At 52.7% G+C, this 24077-nt stretch overlaps 7 protein-coding genes across 7 annotated transcripts; 3 read left to right on the top strand and 4 right to left on the bottom strand.

Annotated features, from left to right (window-relative positions):
- Nucleotides 1-2629: 2629 nt before the first annotated feature.
- On the bottom strand, nt 2630-3531 carry COL26b_007694 (uncharacterized protein; the record flags this gene model as incomplete). Its single annotated transcript, XM_053180479.1, is given in 4 exon segments — nt 2630-2637; nt 2655-3261; nt 3340-3432; nt 3499-3531. The coding sequence occupies 4 exon segments, from the start codon at nt 3529-3531 to the stop codon at nt 2630-2632; spliced, it is 741 nt and encodes a 246-aa protein (XP_053035625.1).
- A 2693-nt stretch (nt 3532-6224) lies between these two features.
- BST1 (GPI inositol deacylase) lies at nt 6225-7763 on the top strand (the record flags this gene model as incomplete). Its single annotated transcript, XM_053180478.1, has 3 exons — nt 6225-6500; nt 6556-7470; nt 7626-7763. The coding sequence occupies 3 exons, from the start codon at nt 6225-6227 to the stop codon at nt 7761-7763; spliced, it is 1329 nt and encodes a 442-aa protein (XP_053035624.1).
- A 2851-nt stretch (nt 7764-10614) lies between these two features.
- COL26b_007692 (uncharacterized protein) lies at nt 10615-12504 on the bottom strand (the record flags this gene model as incomplete). Its single annotated transcript, XM_053180477.1, has 4 exons — nt 10615-11015; nt 11159-11292; nt 11354-12327; nt 12409-12504. The coding sequence occupies 4 exons, from the start codon at nt 12502-12504 to the stop codon at nt 10615-10617; spliced, it is 1605 nt and encodes a 534-aa protein (XP_053035623.1).
- A 2452-nt stretch (nt 12505-14956) lies between these two features.
- On the top strand, nt 14957-16192 carry COL26b_007691 (uncharacterized protein; the record flags this gene model as incomplete). The annotated part of the gene is made up of 1 exon (XM_053180476.1): nt 14957-16192. One exon carries the CDS (start codon nt 14957-14959, stop codon nt 16190-16192), a length of 1236 nt encoding a protein of 411 aa, XP_053035622.1.
- Nucleotides 16193-16656: 464 nt separating this feature from the next.
- Nucleotides 16657-18043, bottom strand: MET2 (homoserine O- acetyltransferase; the record flags this gene model as incomplete). The annotated part of the gene is made up of 2 exons (XM_053180475.1): nt 16657-16743; nt 16799-18043. The coding sequence occupies 2 exons, from the start codon at nt 18041-18043 to the stop codon at nt 16657-16659; spliced, it is 1332 nt and encodes a 443-aa protein (XP_053035621.1).
- A 1170-nt stretch (nt 18044-19213) lies between these two features.
- Nucleotides 19214-20667, bottom strand: COL26b_007689 (uncharacterized protein; the record flags this gene model as incomplete). The annotated part of the gene is made up of 4 exons (XM_053180474.1): nt 19214-19721; nt 19776-20148; nt 20207-20402; nt 20554-20667. 4 exons carry the CDS (start codon nt 20665-20667, stop codon nt 19214-19216), a joined length of 1191 nt encoding a protein of 396 aa, XP_053035620.1.
- Nucleotides 20668-21560: 893 nt separating this feature from the next.
- On the top strand, nt 21561-23083 carry COL26b_007688 (uncharacterized protein; the record flags this gene model as incomplete). The annotated part of the gene is made up of 3 exons (XM_053180473.1): nt 21561-22353; nt 22422-22814; nt 22878-23083. 3 exons carry the CDS (start codon nt 21561-21563, stop codon nt 23081-23083), a joined length of 1392 nt encoding a protein of 463 aa, XP_053035619.1.
- Between the last annotated feature and the right edge of the window lie 994 nt (nt 23084-24077).

Here is a 24077-nt window from a genome sequence, read left to right as displayed (position 1 = left end):
CAAGAAAGAGAGAGGTCAAGTCTGCGCACGGCGACTGTTTCATCATTCCCGCTGTTCAGCTGTAAACAGAGAACGTTCGTGCTTGTGCAGAATTTACCTCAGGACAGATGGAAAACTGACTGGAATTTAGTCACTGTCTAGGACAGTTTCGTGTGAATGAAACGAGGTACAGGTTAGGAAGTCATTAGAAGAGATGCTGCTCCAAAGACCATCTCGCGCCTTACGCCTTTAGCCCCGGGCATACGTGGCCCAGTCCACGCCTGGTTTGTCTTCTTTCCACCCTATCTCATCCCAAGAGCCGAGCCCACTCAAGTGGCGCATTGTTGGTCGTCCATGGGGGCAATTCCAAGGCTTATCCAGCTCGCCCATGTGACGGACAAGCTTCTCCATCTGCTGATGCGCCAGAGCCCTTCCGATCATGACACTGCTCCGGCAGGCACGCATGGCAAACATTGAACGGACCTTGGAGGGTCGTGGGGCGGAGACTCCCTCGTTAGATTGATGATCCCCCAGGAGAGATATCAACTCTTCGAGGTCAGACAGCGTAAAGGTCGTCCCGTGGCTTAGAGGGAGAGCAAGAAGTTTGCATCGTAATCCCACAGGTTGATTGCCGGACCTGTCCACGTCCACCTGAAAGCCATTGGTGTTCAAGGCAGCAATGTTCTCCATCACGATTTCTTCCTCAAGAGCCGTGAGTTCAAGCTGCTTCGGATGCACAAGTCGCTGTGATTGTACGACTGTCGTCGACTGCAGTCGTTCGAAGTTGTACTTCTCATCCGAAGCATGCTGGTCAATGATGAAGAGCTCATCATCGCTGCTAGAACTACCACCGTCCCCTTTGCCTGATGCGTAACGGACAGCGATGATGAACCCCAGGTTGAATTGGCCAACGATAGTCATGTTTCCAAAGTCAGCTTTTGTAATAATAAGGGACAGGACTTCTTCAGCATCTTGCGACTCCAAGCCCAAGGCACTGAGGGCGTTGGTTTGACGTGAATTTGCTCGCTTCATTTCAGATGCCCACAATTTCATTTGAGTGTGCAGACCCCCCTCGTTGATCTTTATGCTTTGCTCATGTTGTAGGGTGGCATCCTTCCGCTTGACTCCGGCATTGAGAGCACTGGGCCTCTTACTGGAAGCCTCAGATCGTTCCAACCCATCTTCCTCAGGCTGGTGCTCGGTCGCAACAGACTGAACCGGGGCTGAATCGTCGTCAAAACGAGGTGACTTGAAGCTAGGTGCATCGATTTGGCTGTGGAGTTCTCCTGGGGTACGTGGTAACTCTTCAACAAAACTAACAGTCTCCATTGCCTCGCTTGAATGATTCTCTCTAAGAGAACTGGGCAAATCGGAGTCGTTCGCTTGGCTACCAACGTCCGTGGCTGCGCCGATCTTGTCTAGATCTTGCAAACTGTCATTGGCCTTTTCCGCCCCATCTCTAGATCGATTGGCTGAAAGTATCTGTGTCAAACGAGAGCCGAAGGATGAACCTAAGGTCGTGGGTTTGCTAGTGGGGGATTTTGCATGTCCTGTCCCCTGATCGAGCTTCAATTTCTTAGCGTGTATTTCTGCTGACCCTACGACGGTGGAGTCTCCAATGATAATGGTAGCAACATCTGGAGCATGTCTTTTCGACATTCGTGGCGTCACTGTCGGCATGCTGTTGTCTACCGGAGTCCTAATCGGCGTAATGGCTGGGATCTCAGCTTGGTCAGAGGCTTTTCCGCCTTCAGAAGTGCTTGATACATGTTTTGACGGTGCTTCGGGGTCCTCTCGCTCATCCAGCTCGGCGAGACGAGCACGAAAGTCTAGCACCCTCCGAGGGGTTTCTACTGTGTCTGCTGGCGTAGTATCCAGCATCTTCTCTGGGGACTCTGGCGGCTCTTCAGCAACTTCATCTTCTCCTTGTGATTCACCAGGCTGTCCGGGAGTTGTCAATATCCCGGTATCGCCCCCCCTGTTCGACCGCGGCTCGTCGGGTTCTCGACTGTCTTTTGCAGTTCTTCCAACCCAACGACTCATCAAACTTTGCGACTGTAGGTCTGCGGGTGATGTTATTTTTTGCTGTGTCGCACGAGTCTTTCGGACTTGTTTGCTGCGCGGTGGGGATCGATCCTCTTCATCCTCAGAGCTTGAACCGTGGTGCTGGATGGCTGGGCGTGGCCCACTCGCTGTGAACGTCGGCTTCTTGGTGTTTTGTGCCACAGTCTGAGTACCTTTGCCCTCGCCGTCGACCTCCATGACGGTTACGGTGGCTTGGGTACCTCGATGAAGCTTTTGCGTGGATGACTGCCCCACTGGTATAGAGTAGTCCTGTGATCGGAAGAGAGCAGTCAAGGCCTCCCTTAAGTTTTCCAACATTCGATTTTGGTCATGCAAGAGGATGGTGCGTTTATCAGGGCTGACGTTGACATCATACAGATGAGTGTCGAGTTGAATGTCTGCAAATATAAAGGGGGATTGTGACGAGTTGTATGCTTTGTAAACCTCGTTGAAAACTTTAGCAAACTGAGGCAAGCCGCAAGGCCTCCCATTGACGAAAAACATCTGGCGATCTGGAGTCTGGCGGCCTTCGCCATGCGCTGGCCGACTGATGTACCCCTGAACACGGACTTCAGCAGAAACCTTTTCAGTCCTCTGTGCATTTTTCACACCACCGGTTGGCTCGAAATTTAGCGTCATGTCCAGTTTGACCAGAACCATCATCGTCTTGGCGCCAAATATATTGACGAGGTTCTCACGAGTTGTCGGATTGCCTTTGGTGGAGAATAAAACGATGCGTTTGCCTTTGCTGGGCTGCTGTGATACGGTAAATTTGACACCTGTCTGGATGCAGGCATACTGATTGAGGAGCGAAATGACCTTGTTCCATTCTCGTTTAATGTTGCGTTCGAGTTCGCGACGACGGACAGGCAGATTATGGAAAAGATTCTCGACGATGACATTGGTGCCTTTCTGAGCAGCAATAACACTTGTATTGCCCAGTTTGCCTGAAATTTCGAATTCGAGTCTGGTGCCTTTGGGAACGTCCTTTGCTAGGCAAGTGACGATACTGAACCGCGATAGCGCACATAGTGAAGACAAGGCTTCACCACGGAAACCAAATGTCTCGAGGGTAGCTAAATCGGCGTAGGTTGAAAGCTTCGAAGTGTAGTGCTTCAAGGCAATAGTATCGTAGTCGTCATGCGAGATGCCTGAGCCGTTGTCTTGAACCTCGATCGAATCGAGACCCTGGTTCTTGAAGCGAACGTCTTCGATGAGCTGTCAGCAAGCAAGGGTGGGAAAAGAGTGAAACGGCTGGGATATCTGGACTGAAATGAGTTTGGCAACCATACCTACGCTACTGGCGCCCGCATCGATGCTGTTTTCGACTAATTCCTTGACAACAGAACAGAGATCAACGATGACTTGGCCAGATTGTATTTGATGCACCTTCGAGAGTTGTCAGCAGGGGGTCGTGGTTTTGCTATTTTCAGGGGGCGGCGTAATCAAGCTTACGGTGCGGCCATCGATGGCCTTTATAGCGGCCATTTCGACGATGAGTTTCTTCGAAGTTCAGCACTCCATACATCCATTCCATCGAGAGGATGAACCGAGTGTTGTCATTGAACCGGAAGACGCGCCAGGCGCGTATAGTGTTTGCCGGATAAGGCAAGGTGCATTTGGGTCGCGACTTGGTAAGGGAGGCAGGTAGGCTACCTGACATAAGCAAGGCGGCTAGAGTTACCACGGTACCTTATCATCCTTGCCTACGGACCCAAACACAATACAGCGCGCCCAAGTCGCCACGCTACATGCATTGCCATTGACGCCTTGGCACGCTCTGAAGGACGCGTTTCTTGGAATTTTTAATTTTTTTTTTTTTTTGAAAAAAAAAAAAAAGAGTGACACTCGGGACTTATAGGGTGAGTGGACACTAGAAACGTGGGCCGTCAGTCCGCTGATCTGGGAGTCAGCAGATGGGTAATTAGCGACCAATCGCTGCCGAAAAGCCATTCCCAATCTTTCTCCGTAGGCAAGATACGGTTCGCTGAAGAGAGGCGAATTGTACAGAGGCCGGCGTCTCTAGAACGAGGACCATCTCTGGCCTCGTTACAAACGCAGCCCTGATCCAAGAAACCCATCGCCTGTGAGATTTATCATAAGCTCGTCATTGGTCCTGAGCAGTGACCTCACTGAACATCCACGGGTACACGAGTACCGTGCCGAACGGGGGTTTGATGGGTTTGTGGCAGATCGGGCCGTTGTCTGAGGTGTCCACTGCGAATTATCCGTCTAGTACATCTAGTCCCCAGCCAAGACATTCCTACGAAAGGTATGGGCTTATTGAAGCCATTGGCGGAGCCAGCCATCTCTACCGCTACAATGGATATCTGTAGATGGAATTAAACGTGCAGAGCACAGCGCCGTAACGGAGATTAGCTGCCGTTGACTGCGTCGGATCTCGATCTTGTTCCGGCCAGGCTTTGTGAGCTCAGCAGATCAACGAACCTGGTCAGGCTTATCTCTGAGGCTACTTTGTGGTCGCGTATTACTCTTGCATTCCAAGACGGCGGGCGTGAGCATGTGTGCCGGAGGTAGATGTAAAGCAAGTAGACGAACAAAATAAAAAGACAGGGGATATATATGTCAACAGAGAAGAAGAAGTAAACGAGGGCGGCGACCAACACAGCGTTTGCTGGAGAAACAAGCAGAAAACGTTTCATGTCACATTGGGGCAATGATAGGCGGTTCGAGGGCCAGGGATGCCGGGGCAGCGCGAGAGATCAGAGGGAAAGGAGACCGAGGGGGACCAGGGGTCTACCTAATCCACCATGCTTTCGTAATCAATGCAAGGCCAGCTCTTAGCCCCGAGCTATCGCTTTGTATGAAAATAAGTGCAGGGTGCATGTGAGGCAATTATTTAATTCTGCATTCGCGGTACAGCGATATATCGGGAGGCCCGGGTCGCAGAAGCTTCTGAGAACGACCTTTCATAAGGCACCTAGGTCGGCGAGCCTGTTAGTGAGGAGGCAGGTAGGCGCTTACCTAGAGAAATACCTACTACCTAGGCAAGTATCCGGAGGTACCTTACCTAGGTATCGAACCTTACCTTGAGATAAGGGGATGGGTGATTACCTGACCTAGGTACCTTAAGGTAGATAGAAGAAGGAAGAAACGAGATAATCTAAGGCACCTTACCTACTTACCAGGTCCATGTAAAGTACATGCGGTAGGTATTCGGCTTATCACTGCACGCATTCCCAGCCCAGCGCAGCGGAACCGCGGGAACTTTCAAGGCACTGTCAAAGCCTGCACGGCCGCTGGTTATTCGTCGCATCCAGAACCACAGGCCACTTCAGGCCCCAATTGACATTTCCGAGCCTCTACCTGCCTACCTACCTTTGGGTACCAGGTATGCACTCTCTGATGGGGGTCCTCAAGAACACCTATTAGCCGACACCGCGTTACCTACCTACCTAGGTACCTCAGGTAGCTCGGCACCTAGCATCACGTAGCGTCCCCCCCCCCCCCCCCAAAACCTTTCCGCATCACAGTGCATCAGCTCAGCGTCCCAGACCCTTACTCGCTTGTTCCAATGGTGAGGTAAGTCCCTTCTAGTAGCATGCTTCTCTCTTTCTCTCGTCCCTCTTCTCGCTTGTCCGCATCGTCTCTAACCTACGATCGCCCCAGCTCCCATTCTCTCCTCCTTTCCCTCCCAAACGTATCCCAACGGCTCAATCGACCGACTACTTCCTCCCGAGGAAGACTCGAGCGAGCCCTCTCCACCCATGAAGAGGCGCTCGTCGGGTTCGACCGACGACAGCGACGACCCTCTTGCTGAGCCTCCTGTAACCACGATCCAAGAGCCTGCTCGCACCCGCAATTCTGTCGCACACCCCAAACATCTGCCAGTTGCCTCGAGACCGTCTTCTGCGAGGAGTAGACTCAACGCCAATTGGAAGCTCGAACATGGACCGAATGTATCATTCGACAACCATCCCATAACTGTTTCTTCGTTGCCTTTGCCAGACCCATCCCTGGCCGCGCCGTTGCCCTCATCCTCTGCCGCTCGTCGAAGCAACACACAGCGCCAGCCCCCGAACCACCACCACCACCACCACCACCAACCCCAGTCCGTAGTCCGTGTCCATCAACTCGACGACAACGACGGAGATCACGCCCTCGCCACCGACGAAGGCGGAGAAGACGACGACGAGAAAGCCTCCACGACCACTGAAAATATGGCCGAAATGCGCTTCACTAGTCGTCGCTCTCGATTTCGTGGCCCGTGGTCCATCACCATTCTCGCCCTTGCTGTCACTGTTCTTGGCATCACCCTGCTTTGCGCCATCTTGAATTCGTCCTGGACCCGTCAGCTCGACGCCAAGGGATGCCGGATGTCTTACATGCGACCCACGTATATACGTCTACGCGACTTCGACACGGAGCATACCCGCTTCGCGACGAAATATTCTCTGTATTTATATCGCGAGCAAGGCGTTGACGACGAAAGAAAGGTAGGTCCCTGGACTTTTGCGCCTACGCGGTATTCCACATTAACATAGGCTCTAGTTGACAGGTGTCCCTGTTCTATTCATCCCAGGCAATGCTGGAAGCTACAAACAAGTTCGTCCGATAGCAGCAGAGGCCGCAAACTATTTCCACGAGTCCCTACAACATGACGAGGCTGCCGCCGCCGCTGGTGCCCGCAACCTCGACTTCTTCACCGTCGACTTCAACGAGGATATCACTGCATTCCATGGACAGACCATGCTGGACCAGGCGGAATACCTGAATGAGGCGATTCGGTATATCTTGTCTTTATATATGGACCCGCGAATATCAGCTCGAGACCCGGACCTGCCAGACCCGACGTCCGTTTTGATCCTGGGCCACTCCATGGGCGGTATCGTAGCGCGAACCATGCTCATAATGCCCAACTACCAGTCTTATTCGATCAATACCATCATCACCATGTCCGCTCCGCATTCCCGTCCTCCTGTCACTTTTGACGGACAGATTGTAAAGATCTACGAAGACATCAACGATTACTGGCGCAGAGCTTACTCGCAGAAGTGGGCCAACAATAACCCACTGTGGCACGTTACTCTCGTCTCGATTGCTGGAGGGGGCTTGGACACGGTAGTGCCATCCGACTATGCTAGCGTTGAGTCGATAATTCCCGAGACCCACGGCTTCACCGTCTTTACCACCGGTATCCCCAAGGTCTGGACCAGCATGGATCACCAGGCGATTCTGTGGTGTGACCAGTTTAGAAAAGTTGTGGCCCGAGCTATGTACGACGTTGTTGATGTCCATAGGTCATCGCAGACAAAACCCAGAGCCGAGAGGATGAGAGTGTTCAAGAAATGGCTTCTCACGGGTATGGAGTCCATTGCCGAGAAAACGTTGCCTTCCGAGGGCCCATCTACGCTGCTTACACTGGAAGACAACGCAAACGATATCATGGCCCAGGGCGAGCGTTTGGTATTGCGTCAACTGGGACTGAGTTCGAAACCGAGGGCTCATTTGCTCCCTGTTCCCCCGCAAGGAACCCCAGAGGGCAAGCGATTCACTCTTTTGACTGATGTTGGCCTCGATAAATCGGGGGAGCATGGAAAGCTTGAGGTGCTCTTTTGCAGCTTGTTCCCCCTCCAACCTGGTCAGGCCACGAACTTATTCACCTTGAATATGGACCTGTCAGGAGACAGTACAGGGTCCACTCGACTGGCATGCAAGAACGCCGCAAACGACGCCATGTTGTTGCCCGCTTCGACTAAGTCCCATCGTCATCCGTTTGCCGTGGACAGTGAGCCTGCGACACGTCCATTTTCATATCTACAATACGACACCGAAGACATCGCTGATCATCAGTTTGTTGCTATTATTGACAAAGCACTCAAGCCTACGACAACCTTCGTTGTAGCAGAGTTCAGCGACCACTCGCAATCGCACAGGACGCGTAATATTAGCCTTCGACGACTGTTGGCGTTTGGCATGACATTGAGGCTGCCAGCTAGCCGCCCTATGGTGGCGGAAATCAATGTCCCTGCTCTTCAGTCCAGCTTGCTAGCTTATAACTTGGAGGTCGGCAACCAGGTCTGCGGCGGCAAAGCTGAGATATTTTCTCCTTTGATCCGTCAGTATCTCGCTCAACCGTACGAGTCAAAATTTTTTGTCAATGCTAGACATGCCAGTGTCAGCATTCATGGAGTGGCGCCATTTGTCCCTCCCCCACTGCGGCCAAAGAGGCTCGATGAACAGGGACTGAGCTTTCAATTCTGGACAGACCCGACTTGCGAGTCCAGCATTCAAGTCAAATTAACGGTCGACACCTTGGGCAGTCTTGGAAAGCTGTACATGCGATATCGAACGGTTTTTGCAGCATTCCCGCTACTGGTGGTAGCCCTCGTACTTCGCAAACAATTCCGAGTATACGACACGACAGGCACATTCATCTCGTTTTCTGAAAGTCTGGATCTCTGTTTACGACAATCCCTACCACTCATGCTGCTGTCATTGACCTTTCTCTCATTGTCAATGACGGGATCATGGCCAACAGGGCCTGGTGGGTTTTGGCATTGGCGCAACACGACGTCTGCTGCTGGCGACTTCCAAAGCAACGATCTCCTGACGGGTACACAAGATCCTTTCTTTTGGTTTCTCATTCCTCTCATCGGTGTCGTTTGCATCGGTGTTTGCGCCGTGCTCCATTTCGTAACTCTGGCGCTTACACAGCTTCTCGGCGTCGTCTACTCTTGGCTAGTTGTTCATCCTTTTGGCCATGGTAGTAGAGACGAACGGCGGAGATCCCATTCGCCTATATTTGTTCCATCCTCACCTCGGCGTCGCATGATAACCACCGCCATCCTATTATTTTTGGTTTCGACATTCATTCCGTATCAGTTCGCGTACTTGGTGGCGTGTCTCGTCCAGCTATTCACAGTTGTAAGGGCTCTCAGAATAGCCTCCGAAAAGTCTGCACCAGCGTCTGACTTCTATCACTACGCCCACTCGATTCTGCTGCTCATGCTATGGGTACTTCCCATCAATCTGCCGATATTAGCCGTCTGGATCCGCAACCTCGCCGTACACTGGCTTACACCATTCTCATCGCACCATAACGTGCTCTCCATTATGCCGTTCATATTACTAGTGGAGAACATGACTACTGGCAAAATGGTGCCCAGGGTCACTGGCAAGCTCAGACATTTGACCAGTGTGCTGCTATTCGGAACGGCAATCTACGCCGCTATCTACGGGGTTTCTTATGCATATATGCTACATTACCTCGTCAACCTGGTGGCAGCATGGCTGGTCGTGATTCATTCTACAGCAGAAAATTGGCCCCTAGCGGGCTTCAGCTCGATATTTGAAAACGGTTCAAATGCGGATCGAAAGGGCGGCAAAACACCATAAGAAACCGGCGCGACACCATGTCGGGTGAAGTGAACGGCACGCGATGTCTAGGCAGCCGGTGCGAATCGGCTTCATTGAAAGCCACGCTCTTTTCATTTCTCGCACACTGTACATAAGAGGCAGTCCCGAAAACCCCCTCGCCGTGGGTACTGCCCAGGTGCTCCTTGGTCAGGTGTACTTGTCTTCTCCAATATAGACGTCTCGGCTTTCTTTGCTTGGCGCCAGAACCTCCCTTGCCTCGGTTTGGTGCCCAGCTGAAACCGGACCTTTAGACCACGATGTTGGCGTCGGCACAGTCTTTCGTGGTATTATTGTTTTGTTCGTTTGCATCTTGCATTGGCTTGGAGTTCATACGGTTCACGTGTTTGGCTGGAGGCGCTGAAACGAACAAGTTTCCGCCTGGAATGGGCATGGCGCCTTTGAACACACCCCGGCTTGATATATTTTTGGTTTTCCTTTCGCTCTTTCTCTTGACGCTACTCTGGGGGGACGAATGTAAATGTATGCTTGGAGCTGATGGATTCGCTACAAGAGACGGAGAACAGGTTATAAAGGGCATTTTCGCTTCTCAGGCTACTGCCATAATGCTGCGCCGGGAGGGGGGATTTCTAGCGCTTGATGCGATTTTTTTTAATGCGCCCGCGGTCCAAATGAGACCGCAACCTCGACATCAGAGAGGTGTTGCACAACTGTTAGGACGAGGTCAGGAAGACCAATATGATTACTAGGTGCGCCCACCCGACAGCTCCGCATTTGCCAGGCATTAGAGGCACAGCAAGTGGCGCTTGGGTTGCACAAAGAGCGAAGGGGTAATGGAAACGGTGCAAGTAGTTGAAGCGGCCACTTGTGTTTACTTAGGCACATGTATCATCGCATGCATCATCGCTAACGGTGTGTCACGATCTTCTCGCTGCAGCGCTTGACGAGAATGAAATGCTGGCGAAATGCCATGTGCAAATTTCACGCAAATTACTATGGAAAGTTACCATCATTCTATGACCAGAGTGCGCCATTGCCCCATAACAAAGTCTCCCAAATCAAACGCCGTCTATGTGATATGGTCCTTTGTGGTGTCTACGCCAGATCGGCGACGACCACGTTTAGAAGTGCTTCTTCTCCACCGTTTGAGATCGGCAGTTTTTCTCCTCAATATCGAGGATCCGTTGTGGTTGACAAGCAGCCAGTCCAATGACAACTCAACGATCTGCCATGCTAATCCAGCTGCTCAGCCTTGTCCTTCTCCTCCTTGGCCCACTTCACGCGTTGGTGTCGGATGACCCAAAGCGTCAGAACGAGGCCAACTGAGCACGACGCCAAGGTCATCAGATAGGCGGCGCGGTAGCAGTTAAGCCCGTCATGGCAAACGCGTTCGCCGTCCGGCCCAAGAATACTGTGCTGATCGTAAATTTTGCCGTAAAAGATGTTGAAAATATTGCCCGAAACAACTGGAGAGAGCGTCATCAGACCCCAATTTTGGCTGAGGCCGTGAATACCGAATGTTTCAGCAACAATCGAGGGGAAAACACCAAAGAGAAAGCCATAGGCGATGCCTGATAGGCCAGAGACCAGGCCCAACAGGTGAGGGTTGGTTACATTCAGCGCCAGAATTTGAGCTACGAAAAACACGACGCTGGATGCGACAAGGCACCATACCCGACTACCGTGAAGGACCTTGACAATGAAATCCGAGCCAACACCTGTTCGCGACAGGTCAGTTTGGGGTTTGTGTGGCCATGCCAAGTCGGGGATGACGTACCACTCAGAAGTCTGCCGGCAAAGCTGCACAGGGATAGGATAGAGACGTGCAGCTGTTGCATGGTGATGAGGTATGCCTCATCAACTGACTCGTCCCAGTGGCGCCAAAGAGCTTTCACGTCGTTACCAATGTTGCTGAGAATGCTGTTTAGCACTTGATTCACACAGACAGCGGAAGGAAGTATGAGGAACGTACTTGATAGTCATCAACCCGATACCGGTCAGAATGCCCATGATGCAAAACAACTGCCAAAAGTCGAGTTCACGAAACAGGTGCCAACCACGAATATCTACACGATGGGAACGATCCATATCAACACTACTCTGGACAAACACATCACCGGGCATTGAAGAGGAGCTCGACACTAGCGAGGACGTCTCGTCGGGCTCATAATCATCGGCGTCGTCGACGGCTTCGATTCGCGCCTCATCAGCCTCGCGAGACGGCGCAGACGGTTCATTCTGAGGGGTAATCGGCTCGTTGTCGGCGGTGGGATTGAGAGTGGTTGTAGTAGTATTTTTTGTGTTTTTGGGCGACGTACCAGGTTCAACCAAGGAAGAGCGGCGCCCAGGACCGGAGCGGTTGGCTTTTGCCTCCTCCGAGGACGTACGATGAAGCTGCTGTGAGCCAGACAGGACGTCACTGGCGGGCAGACTGTGGTAGCTGGTATGGGGCCAGACACGCAGGAAGAAGAAGCCGAGGAAAGTTAAGCCGCAGGTTCCAAATGAGAGTAGGGCCAGGAAGGCGCTGGTGTTTCCAGGAAAGAAGAGGGTGCCACATGTTGAGAAGAAAAAGGCACTCAGGCCAAACGCAGCGAGGGGAAAAGCCGTTGCAGTGCCGCGATGATGAGGCCAATTGAGGGCGGACGTCTTGACAGCGGCAGCAAAGGCCATACAGCCGCCGAGGCCGGTGAGGTACGAAAAGAAGCAGAGAAGCGGGACAGCGCCGGCCGCGCGATCGTAGGCAATATGGAAAGGGAAGTAACCGAGAGCAAGCAGAACGGAACCACCAATGACTGCGGACCGAGGGCCTTTATGATCGACTAGCATGCCGACGGGAACGCCGAGTGAGTACATTCCCAAGTTGGCTGAGAGGCCGATGACGTTCGTTTCGGTCGAGGAGAGTTTCAATCTCTCGGCAAATTGTGGTGCCCATGCTGAGTAGACGTACTGCACAATAACGGCTTGTTAGCGACCGTGGTCCTCTTGCGAACATGGTGCTTTTGGGGAACGATCCAAGCGCCAACTCACGTTGGTGCCACAGGCAAGGGAGATGACGGTTGCCGCGACGCTGGCGACGAGGCGCGCGCGGTGCAGCTCCTTCTCCCTCTCTTTCGGGTTGGCCATTTTGTCAGTTTCGAATCGAGGAACGCGCGTTCTCAAGCTACCATGCTTTGAGAAAACGGATGTCTGTCGGGGTCGGTTCGTTGATACCAATTGGGGAAGAGACGATCGGCGGAAGCGATGGTGGCAAACACTCGAAGAGATGAATGTGATTATTGGGATGTTTCGGCTCAGTGTACTTGGACTATCGGAGGTGCAATGATCATGGCGATGCGGGTGAGACTGTAGGCATGCAACATGAAGATTTCAGAAGAAGAAGCAGCCGTAGAATGCTCGTAGTGTTGAAGAAGAGATGGCCGGATGCGACAGCGGTCGTGGTAGGCGTTATTGGTGGTAGGCGGGAAAGGAGTGGTGGAGGAGGAAGGTGGTGGTGGTGGCAGTGAGGTTAAGAGGACAGGACGATGCCGGATCCCTTATCTTTGGGATCACGAATCCTCCTGCGGAGTGCGGAAATCGCAACGTAGGTGCGGATACTCGTGGTAGGTTCCCTGACCAGCTCCGTGCACCTGCATTTGCTAGGTAGGGAGATACAGGGGTCGTGGAGGTTCAGGAAGGTCTTGGGAAGAAAGCAATTGGGTGCCCCCTGGGGATGAGCTCCTCGGGCTGCAGCGACGCTGCAGCAATCTGCTTTCCGGTAAAAGTGGCTTGTCAAATCGGCCAAACCACTACGTAACGAGTACCAATAGTAATCTGGGTATTACATACTGGTAACGTAAAAGCCGCAGTACTCGATACATTGCATCTTCTGGGCATCTAGGCGTGCAGCGCGTGCATGTGTCAAACGGACGGTCCTGCCACGCCAATCTCGCCATCTCTGTCCTGTTGCTGCTGTCGCCTGATTGCTCTCCTGGCCTAGTCCGAGCCTGAAGACGGTACGCAGTCCAAAAGCCCCTGCAGACAATAAGTGGCTATTGCTCTTGGAGTACGGAGTATTCTGCTCAAGAGCGTGCCCCCCATTTCCGCCGGGCATTCTGTCAAACTTGGCCCTTAGGTCTCGGCAACCGCTCTCTGGATACTTAAGATCTGTGCAGGCGGTCATTTGACCTGCAGACAAAGCTGTCAGGTGGCACTAGCACACCTCAGTAGTTGCGGCCGACCCAGCAGTTCGGGCCAGTGCAATCAGGTGGGAGCTGGATAAGTCCTTATTCTTATATGTAGTATAGAGTCCAAAGTTCGGGGTGCAGGATCAGTGGCCGATAGACAAATGTTGCATGTTAACACTCACAGACACCGAGGTACGAGCAGTCGTTGCATGACTGTAGAATAGATAAGACACTGAGTACCAAATGGCAAACGTTATTTTACGTTTGTGCCCGGCATGCATGAAGCACACATTTTGAAGTGGGTTTGAGCTGATAACAGACGGCACGCGAGACAACTCGACAATGCCGTGCTTCGTGCCAAATGCACCTGGAAACCCCAGCGAGTTTGAAACTCTAGTAGACCAAGACCCTTGGTGCACAACCAATGCTTTGCTCTGGCAGGTCAGTCCAAGCATTCACATTTCGGGTGTCATTGCACTGTCCAGTATGCTTGGATTGAGGCAAGTCGGGCTATCACAGTGAAGTTGGTGTTTAGCAGGTGGGTTCCGTGGCGACGGGGCCAGTGCCTTCGGAAGTCTTGCAGTGCCGGCCGACCTCCGCCGACGTCGGCCTCTCCGCGAATCTAAGCCTAGGTAGGTACCTTAGGGAATTCAGTGCACCCGACCGCAGTTACAAGTGTACGTAAGTAGGTACCTAGGTAGGTGGGTTGAGGTGGAGCCGGGAATTCGGAGTGACATACCCGTGGACCCGACCTGTAGAAGTCCGAAGCGCTACCTTACCGCCTTGGATTATGTAATGCCTACATGTGCCAGGCAAGGCAAAAGGTAAAGGTTAGTTAAGATAAGGTACGTAATTGCACGTGCCCACTCAGCCTCCAACATTGGAGCCGCGTTGCCTTTGAGGAGTCGTTGCCAGCGCCAGTCGTAAACCGTCTACCCATCCAAGCTCGCACCACTCGAAGTACGTGAGCATTACAATCAACAACAACAACACCACACTACGATCAGCTCGCCGTCTCTTCTCACTCAATTGAACCCAGACCTACGATCGATTGTTCACACCCCAACGGAACGGCGCCATGGGTGCTTTGCTTTCTCTGCCGCTGATGGCAGTGCCAAGCATGGGCACGGTAGGTTAAGTTCCCATCTCGCCTGGCTCACAAGCCCAGCTATGTGACTGTCTGTCGTGCAAACGGCTCCTTACGACTAACGCTTATCAGTTCATCGGCTTTGCTGCCAGTTGCTGTGGCGCGGCTACGTGTTCTGCCGTGTGCAGCGCATGCGGGAAATGCGGCAATAGGTATGTTCCTACAACACCGCGAGAGACAATGCGGAGCTAACTGCCATGACAGTGTCGCTACTCGTATCGGCTACGCTCTTATACTCCTCGTCAATTCGATTCTCTCCTGGATAATGCTCACGCCATGGGCGATCAAAAAGCTGGAACATTTGATGCTTGACTATGTCAAAATCGGTTGTCCCACCGGCAACTGCTACGGCTGGATGGCCGTTCATCGATTCAACTTTGCTCTTGGCCTCTTCCACCTTATCTTCGCCGGTCTCCTCTTCGGTGTGAGCTCTTCCAAGAACCCGCGCGCTGCCATTCAAAACGGATACTGGGGACCAAAGATCATCGCATGGCTCGCTCTGATAGTCCTCTCATTCCTGATTCCCGACGAGTTCTTCCAATTTTGGGGCTCATACATTGCTCAGGTGGGCGGCATGTTGTTCCTCATCCTTGGTCTTATTCTGCTGGTGGATCTTGCCCACAATTGGGCAGAGTACTGCCTGGAGCAGATTGAAGAAACCGACTCCAAGGTGTGGCGCACGGTACTCATCGGCTCTACATTGGGAATGTACTTGGCTTCGCTTGCCATGACCATTGTCCAGTATATCTTTTTTGCCAAGGACGGTTGTGCTATGAACCAGGCTGCCATCACCATCAACCTCTTGCTCTGGGTTGGAATTTCCTTTATCTCGGTTCATCCCACCATTCAGGAGTACAATCCCAAGGCTGGGCTCGCTCAGGGGGCAATGGTCGCCGTCTACTGCACATACCTGACAATGTCAGCTGTCTCCATGGAGCCTGATGACAGACAGTGCAACCCTCTGATACGGGCTCAGGGTACTCGAACAACTTCGATTGTCATTGGTGCCATAGTCACTATGCTCACAGTGGCATACACGACGACTCGGGCTGCTACGCAAAGTCTCGGTTTGGGCTCTGCGGGCGGCATTCGGCTCCCCGAGGAAGATGAGCATGATCTTGTGACTCAGCAACCTAACGCACACAAGCAAATGCGGGCAGAGGCTCTTCGCAGGGCAGTTGAGGAGGGTAGCTTGCCAGCCGATGCCCTCCTCTCCGACGACGAGAGCGAGACCGGGACCCATACCCCGGGTGATGACGAGCGCACCAGGACTCAATACAACTACAGCGTCTTCCATATTATTTTCTTCCTGGCCACGACCTGGATTGCTACTTTGCTTACTCAGAGCTGGGATGACCACAATGATGGTAACTTTGCGCCTGTCGGCCGATCTTACTGGGCAAGCTGGGTCAAGATTGTGAGCGCTTGGGTATGCTACGCGATGTATGCTTGGACCTTGGTTGCGCCTGTGGTTTTGCCAGACCGCTTCGATTTTTCCTAATCGTCATTTTCTTGCATCAAGAGCCTACAGAGGCTTCACGTGGGGGCCGGAGTTAGCTAGTCGCATTGTGCCATATCTTGCCAGGCGGTTCGTTTTAGTGTTAGACTAGTGTGGCATATCGGTGCGAATTGAATGTTCTGATCTGTTACTGTCACATTAATTTCTGTATACTTCAAGCGTGCGATCTTTTGTCCATATGGAGTATCAGCAGTCCGAATCGAAACTTGCATTTCCTGATCGGAATCAAATTTATACCTCGAATCACCCAATTGGATGGAAAGGCTAGGGCAACCAGTCAAACATCAACAATAATCTATATTTACTTTGTTTTCCACGGTCATCAAGCTCCACTGTTTACTGCTTCATGCCAATCCAGCTGCGTCGAACAAAACCCTAGCATGAAATGCAATGGAATTTCTTCCATTCATCGCCCGCGAAGCGGCTGGGAAGTTCCCACTCGGGTATCATACCGAGGTCTCTCCAGCTTGCCGGACGGACGATGTGGCATGGAAGCCGTCAAGGGTTACATTAACAGCTCCTGCCTGAACAAGCTAATGATGTTGTCAACACTCCTGGTCAGCCAGGTCATAACGATCGATTACTTACAGCTCTTGAGAGATCCTCAATGAGGTCAGTGACGTCTTCAATTCCAACGCACAGTCGAATGAGATCTTCCGGCATCTGCCGCTCCTTCCGGGTCTTAGCATCAATGCTGGCGTGGCTCATCTGGCAAGGCATGCTGATCAAGCTATTGACACAACCGAAACTGACACTGATGCTGTACAGTTTGGCAGCTTCAACAATCCTCTCTGACAGAGCGGCATCGCCCGTCTCGAAAGACAAAACGGCACCAGCACCACGCGCCATGGACCAGTGAAGCTCATATTGGGGATGAGACTTGAGTCCGGGATAGCGGACCTTGAAGCCATGAGACTCGAGGAACTCTGCGATTTGCTGAGCATTGGTTTGCTGCTTCTCCATGCGAATAGCCAAGGTTTTGATGCCTCTCATGAGCAAGAACGAGTCGTTGGGCGAGAGGCCACAGCCGGTGGAGTTGATGGTGAAGTACAGCTTATCTCCGATGGATGAGTCGTTCACACCAATGACTCCAGCCATGATATCGTGATGACCCGACAAATATTTGGTGCCCGACTCGTAAACAATATCGGCGCCAATATCCAGCGGGTTCAGAAGCATGGGAGAGAGCATGGTGTTGTCAACGACGACCAGAGCTTTCTCGTTGGCATCGTGAACCAGTTTAGCAATGGACGGAATGTCAACAATCTTGATAAGAGGGTTCGTCGGCGTCTCGAGAAGAACCATGGCCGTCTTGTCAGAGATGACCTGTCGGACAGAGTCGACGTGGGTGGTATCGACGTGGTGCACGACGATGCCCTGATTCGAAGAAAGATATGTAAGAAGTCGGTTGGTACCTCCGTACAGATCATCTCCCGTAATGACTTCGTCGCCCGGGCGCAGCAGGCGGCTGATAACGTCCAAGGCGCCCATGCCGGAGCCAACGGCGAGAGCTCTTGTCGCATTCATGATCTTGGCCAAATGGCGCTCCAAGTGAGTGCGCGTCGGGTTGCCCGAGCGCGTGTAGTCGTACTCACCTCCACCAGTAGCACTCGACTGCTTGAATGTTGCAGACTGGTAGATGGGAACGCTGGAAGCGCCATACTGATCATTGCTCTCGGTGTAGACCAGCTCTGTGGCGAGGGCATAGCGACGACGGCCGTTGCGGGGGCTGGAGGGCGCAGGAGACGGGGGAAGGTCGTGTCCGTCAAGGTCAACACGCTTGAGCGGGTTGCTGGACTTTTCGATAGGTCCGTTGTTCGGCGGTGTGGCCATGGTGAGACAGTTTACTGGTGGCAATGGCGGGGTAATGGTGCAGGCAGAGGGGAAGCCGACTGATCTATCAAACAACAGGTCGGCTTCGGAATTTGAGTCAGCTTCCGATAGTGAGACTGATGGAACAGACGAGTGCTGACGGATCGGTGCCTGTGTACAGCAGCGATTAACCCTTCAATTGGACGGACGAGGGCGTAACTAGTGATGAGACCGAAGGTCCGGAGGGCCGGGAAATCGAGTACTCTACCGCTGGTCTCGTAATGAGCCAGACTTCTCGCCGCGGACAGACTGAATTGCTCAGCAAATCAATTGTCCTACGCAGCACCGGCGTACTCGAGTAAAACAGGTGATTGCTGGAGAGAGGGTGAGTCGACGATTGGCGATGTGTGTAGGAGAAGTTTTACAAAAGGGGACCTGGGCACAGCGCAATTAGGTATGACTCCAGCGTTCCGCAGCGCAGTACAGGCCCCGTCTTTGATATTATGGAGCCCCACGAATGACGTGATTTGTCGGTGTGCTCAACGTCCCCCGAACGTCGGCGATAGCGGGGCGACATTGAGATGCGGAGTGGCCAATGCGCGTCTTTACATTGGTGGTTAGCTGGCTGCGTGAGAGCACGGTATCTTCCGCGGCGCCGATGCCAGGGCCGAAGAAGCTGCTCCCGTCCGGTCCAGCCTGCTGTCTGAGAAGTCGAACACCTGTTGGGTTGCCCCAGTACATCGGGACAATGGCGTCTTAGGTATCTGTTGATACCTTGAAGTTTATTAGTAAGAATTTTCTCTTTCTAGAACACTAAAAAAACCTGGGTAACAAAACCAAATGGCGTCTTAGGTACGACTTGAACAGCGTGAATCACTCATGAATCACTCATCGACCGTGATGTCGAGTCCCGAACTTATCAGCACAAGAATCAAGTCATGTAACTCATGACCTTCCATTGCCCCAGTCTTTCCGCACACCGAGTATTTGTACAAGTCGCCCCTCAAAAGGTCGACGTCTGACCCTTTCCTTCCAAAGTAGGGGTTGACAACCGCCAAGCTCGCAGTCATCTTTATGTTTATCCTGTAGCGTATATTTCCGCCGAAGATTTTCGGCATGCCTCTGAGTCGTGTGCACATGGTAAAAGAATATGGAAGAAATAAAACAACGGCTCCGGACCGATTTATTTGCCTAGCCCAACTCCTCAACCATGTCTTCATACTCATCTGCCGATGCCCCTGACGCCTTCGCTGATTGTTTCGCATGGTTTTCCATCAAGATCTGGCCACCTCCTTTTCGGCCGAAGAAATCCTCTGTCCGAATTCCGCGAATGTGCTCGGGCGTGATGCTGGACATTGGGTTGCCGCTTGCACGGTGCTCCTTCATATACTCACGAACAGGCGCCATGGCCGCATCGCGACACGCCTCCTTGATATCGCTGCCGGACATGCCAGCCGTAACTTTGGCAATGTACTCCAAGTTGAAGCTGTCAGGGTCGGTCTTCGTGTCCTGTAGGATAAGTTGCAGAATTCGCCGTCTCTGCTCCTTTCCGGGAAGAGACACGGGAAATTTCTTAGGCATACGCCTAAGAATAGCCTCGTCGATGTCGTGAATTCTGTTGGTGGCACCAAGGACGACGATTCGCGCCGGCATGCCTGAAGAGTTAGAGGACGTCAAACCGTCCCACAAAGTCATGAATCTGATAATCGTCAGTCATCTGGGACAGTAGAAGCTGTCGACATCGTCCACTTACTCTGCCTTCACCATCCCGCTTGCTTCATGCTCGCCACTCCTCCTAGTGCCGAGAACTGCATCAATCTCATCAATGAAAATGATGGCCGGTTGCATCTTGCGCGCGAGAGAAAACACGGCTCGAACCAACTTGTTTGAATCGCCATACCACTTTTCCGTCACTGTCGAGATATGAAGGTTGATGAATGAGGCACCGCTCTCGTGAGCAACTGCCTTGGCGAGCATAGTCTTGCCGCAACCAGGTGGGCCGTACAGGAGAACTCCGGATGGTGCAGATAGAAGCGGTGCAGCATGAGAGTACAGATGAGGCATAGTCAGGGGATAGATGACAGACTCTTTGAGCTCGTCGATGATGTCTTCCAGACCACCAATATCTGTGGCAGGGTCAGTATGTCTGTAAGCATATTTGGCCGTAAGAGGGTGATTGCTAACCAGAAAAGCCAACCGAGATATCCTCGGGGGCCACCATCTCCAAAGCTATCAGGTTTTCATACTCGTTGAGCACCAAGTCCTCTGGCTTGGGACCACGTCGAGACACGCTGCCGTCGTCCCCTGTGTCGTCGCCCGACTTCCCAATGGTTTTTCCCTTGCGTAACCGCTCGAGGTGAGCTTTGGCTTGCAGACGCGCCTGTTCATGTTTTTCTCGATCGGGATCGGCAAGAGTACTCGTAAGGGACGAAAGAAAGTTGCGGGCTAGGTACACTCCTGTTGCCATCTGGAGGTCGTCGTCGTCGTTGTCAGTATTCCTTGAACTGTCGCCCAGCAACAGCATGACTTACCATGCCAGCCACCAACAGCAAGTCGAGGGCAAAATCGCCCAAACCTCTCTTTCGCTCACCCATGCCGAGGAGCTTTCCAACGGAGCCAATCCAGCGATCCAGGTAACTCGTCATGAGGGTTGGCGTCGCGACCAAAGCGATGCAGTCAATTCGGTCGAGTATACGCTGTTCAATGCCGATGGAACCCTTTCAAAGATGCAATCCTTTCAGAACTGAATTGCCGCTTTTGTTCTGCTGGTATGAAAGGGCTCAGGTCAAAATCTTAGCACAGTCCCTGGGCGTACACGTGTCTGTCGATGATATTTCAGCCGAGAGCATCTAAATCAAAGACGTTGGCAGAGCGTGGCGCTGATAGCCGAGTAGACGCCGCGGTTCCTCGAGCAAAAAGTCAAGCCACATGCCGGCTAAGGTAACCCAGACGCCGGCACACATTTGTGGAGCGCCCATCAAGGCCGCTACGACAGTCCACCGCCACGGCACGCTTCACGCTTAGCACACCTTACCTAAGGTAGGTCGGTACCTAGGTAGGTAAGGTGCGTGCCCAAGTCCCAGAGGGAAAGTGCCTACGTGCACTCGGTAGGAAGGTGCCGATAGGCTTATCGATAGGCCTCAAGTGCCCTTGTCTTTCTTCCTATCCTACCTACCTACCTTACCTTAGGTACCCAGTAAGGCGGGTAAGGTGCCGCGCCAGTGGCCGTTTGTTTACTTTTCAATGCCCGCAAAACACAAATGTAAAGCGGCAGCAGGTGAGTGGGTAGCCAACAGAAGGACCTTCCCCCCGCGCTGGCTACCTACAGCTAGGTTGTTCGCGACTAGGCCTGAATTTCCGCAATCTATTCTACACAACGCATGCGACGACCTTTTTTCTTCCACCAAATACTTGCGGCTTCGCAATCACAAGCAATTCCTGTGCCGCCAGTGCCTCCATTGCCCCCGAACCCGTTTGTCTTTTTCTTACGCGGGCAAGCGACCAAAACCGTGCAAAGCAAGACTCAATCGCGGTGCGGATGTCGCGAGCTGCTCAACAAGCTAGGTTATTGGCCTTGGTGGATTCGGACTCGGACGAGCTCTCTGGCTTGAGCGCACAGCAGGTCAAGAAGAACGAAGATTTGAAGGCCAAACCCATGGCGCCAGCGAAGAAACCCCGCGGAAGACCTACGGCGAACAAGGTCACGAAGCCAGCGCAGAAGGCTACGCGTCGTCCCAATAATAAGTTAACGGCCACCGCTGCTGCCGCTGAGGCTGGAGATGTTGTCGATAATTCGAAGGCTTCAAAGAGGGGGCGCAAGGCCAGGCCTAAGGACGACGATGATGCCACAGCCGACGCCGAGGAAGAACACGTAGTTCCCTCAACGAAGGCCACCGCGAAGACATGGGGTCGACCAAAGGCAACAGCTGCCTTGGTGAAAGAAGACGAAAATGAAGAGGCGCCTGAATCCATTGCCCAACCGATCAAGCGCGGGCGCCGTGCAGGGACCAAATCGACTCGCAACGAAGACTCTGAAATCCCAGAAACCCAGCCAGCAGAGGCTATGGATATTGATACAGAAGAAGAGGAAGAAGAAGACGAAGAGTTTGAGGATCTGCCTGCGCCAAAACAGTCTATTCAGCGCGCTGCCCGGATGGCTAGCAATGCAGACGCAGACGGCGGAGACCCGCAAATACGGAGACGACTGGGCGAGGCGAACAGGAAATACGAAAGCCTGGAGCTGAAGTACCGTGATTTGCGAGACATCGGGATCAAGGCGGCTGAGCGCAACTTTGATAACTTGAAAAAGGAGAGCGAAGAACGGGCGAACAGTAAGTTTCAAAGAATATTTACGAAGGAGCTCGTCGCTGATGGCATCAAGCTGCAACGGAACTTATAGGCAACTTGAAGGCGGATCTTGCGGCTCAAAGGGCTTTGGTCAAGGAGGGACAGCAAGATAGGAAGAAGCTCGAAGGGCTAGAGGCCAAAGTCGCGGAGTTGACAGCGTCTCTCTCTGAAGCGAGGCAAGAGGTGAAGAGTCTGTCAACGAAACTGGCGGCTAGCAGATCGGCAGAGGCCGCTGCCACGGCGGCCACTGCCAAGGTACCAGGAAGCGCAATCAAAGGCGGGACCGCAGCGGCTCGGGCTATCGCTACGGCTAGTTCGGATGCGGTGCAAACAGCGCAAATGAAGGAGGACCTCTATGGTGACCTAACTGGATTGATTGTGCGGGTGGTCAAGCGTGACTCGACAGGCCAAGTCTTCGACTGCATACAGACGGGAAGAAATGGAAGTGAGTACTCATCAAGACTTGAAGCTCTTGTGCGATTCCGCGTAGAAGCTAACATCTCTCCAGCTCTTCACTTCAAGCTCGAGGTCGAGACCGAGAGTTCAGGCGATAATTACGAGGAAGCGCATTTTACGTACAAACCTCAGCTAGATTCGAACCGCGACCGTGACCTCATAGACCTGTTGCCTGACTTCCTGGTGGAGGAGATTGAATTTTCTCGACCACACGCGGCAAAATTCTACTCGAGAGTGACGAAGTCATTGATGGAGTAGACCAATGGAGGCTACGGAGAGAGCTGTCTTGCGCAGGATTCTATCGGGTTTCCCAGAGTTGATAACAAGGACGAGATGCATTTGGAACTGGTCGATACCCCCTGAAGAACTTTTTTGATATTCTCGACTGCCTGGGTAGATGCGAGTTGCGTCGTTGAACCATTGGAGGTAGCAAGCGTCGTGGAAATGCTAGGTCTCTCAAAATGCACATCATCGCCTACTATGCATGAGGTAATTACACATGGAGCACAAATGTCGAAGGCTCGATCACTTACCCAGGTTGCCAGGCAGACTTGGCTGGGTCTGCTTCATGTTGGGAAGAGAAGGGGAGAAACGACGGGAGAACGCCGACAAGGACGTTCCTAGAGAGCCGCATGGCACCTTGATGTCTGGACCAATTCGTGTAAAGGCGTCGTTGGATAGTCACTTCGGGTGCTGGCGGTAATGTACTATAGTAAGGTACTAAGGTAAGGTAGCTGGGTAGGTGGCTTACCTTTCCTTGAGGTATAGATACGGTAGGTAGCTAAGTAACGGCTGAGGCGATATGTACTGCGTATCCTTGTACCCAAGCTGCCTAGCCGCAGGTCCGGCGTGTCCCGCGCCAGCTCGTGGGGTTCTCGGCACGGGCAGGGATGGGCTTTGGTACCACTACTTGTGATGCCCTATGGAAAGCCCGGTATTTGACCGAGACGCCACGTACAGCTACCAGTCTCAGCCCTCATCAGCGTCTTGGACCCTTGTACACTCTTTGCCGCAACTCCAAAATTGGTTGTACCTGAGAGATTGAAGACGTGTCGCGACCAGCAATAATTTCCGCGTAGATGCAACGAGCGGGACTGACTGCGGTTTCCAGTATCCCTCCCCTGGGCGAGTCGTTTCCCTCCCACAGCTGCGCATCTCGTCATCAGCAACATAGGCAAGGGCCATGCGCAAGCCGTGAGTTGAATGCGCCCACCCTCTCTTTGCAGCTCTCGTCCTCCAGTCTTCGGGTCTG

Source organism: Colletotrichum chrysophilum (genome assembly GCF_026319265.1).
Source record: "Colletotrichum chrysophilum strain AFK26 chromosome Unknown scaffold_63, whole genome shotgun sequence".
In the NCBI taxonomy this organism is placed as follows: Eukaryota; Fungi; Ascomycota; class Sordariomycetes; order Glomerellales; family Glomerellaceae; genus Colletotrichum; species Colletotrichum chrysophilum.
Note: the sequence above shows the minus strand (reverse complement) of the source record. Positions and strands in the feature narration are given on the sequence as shown.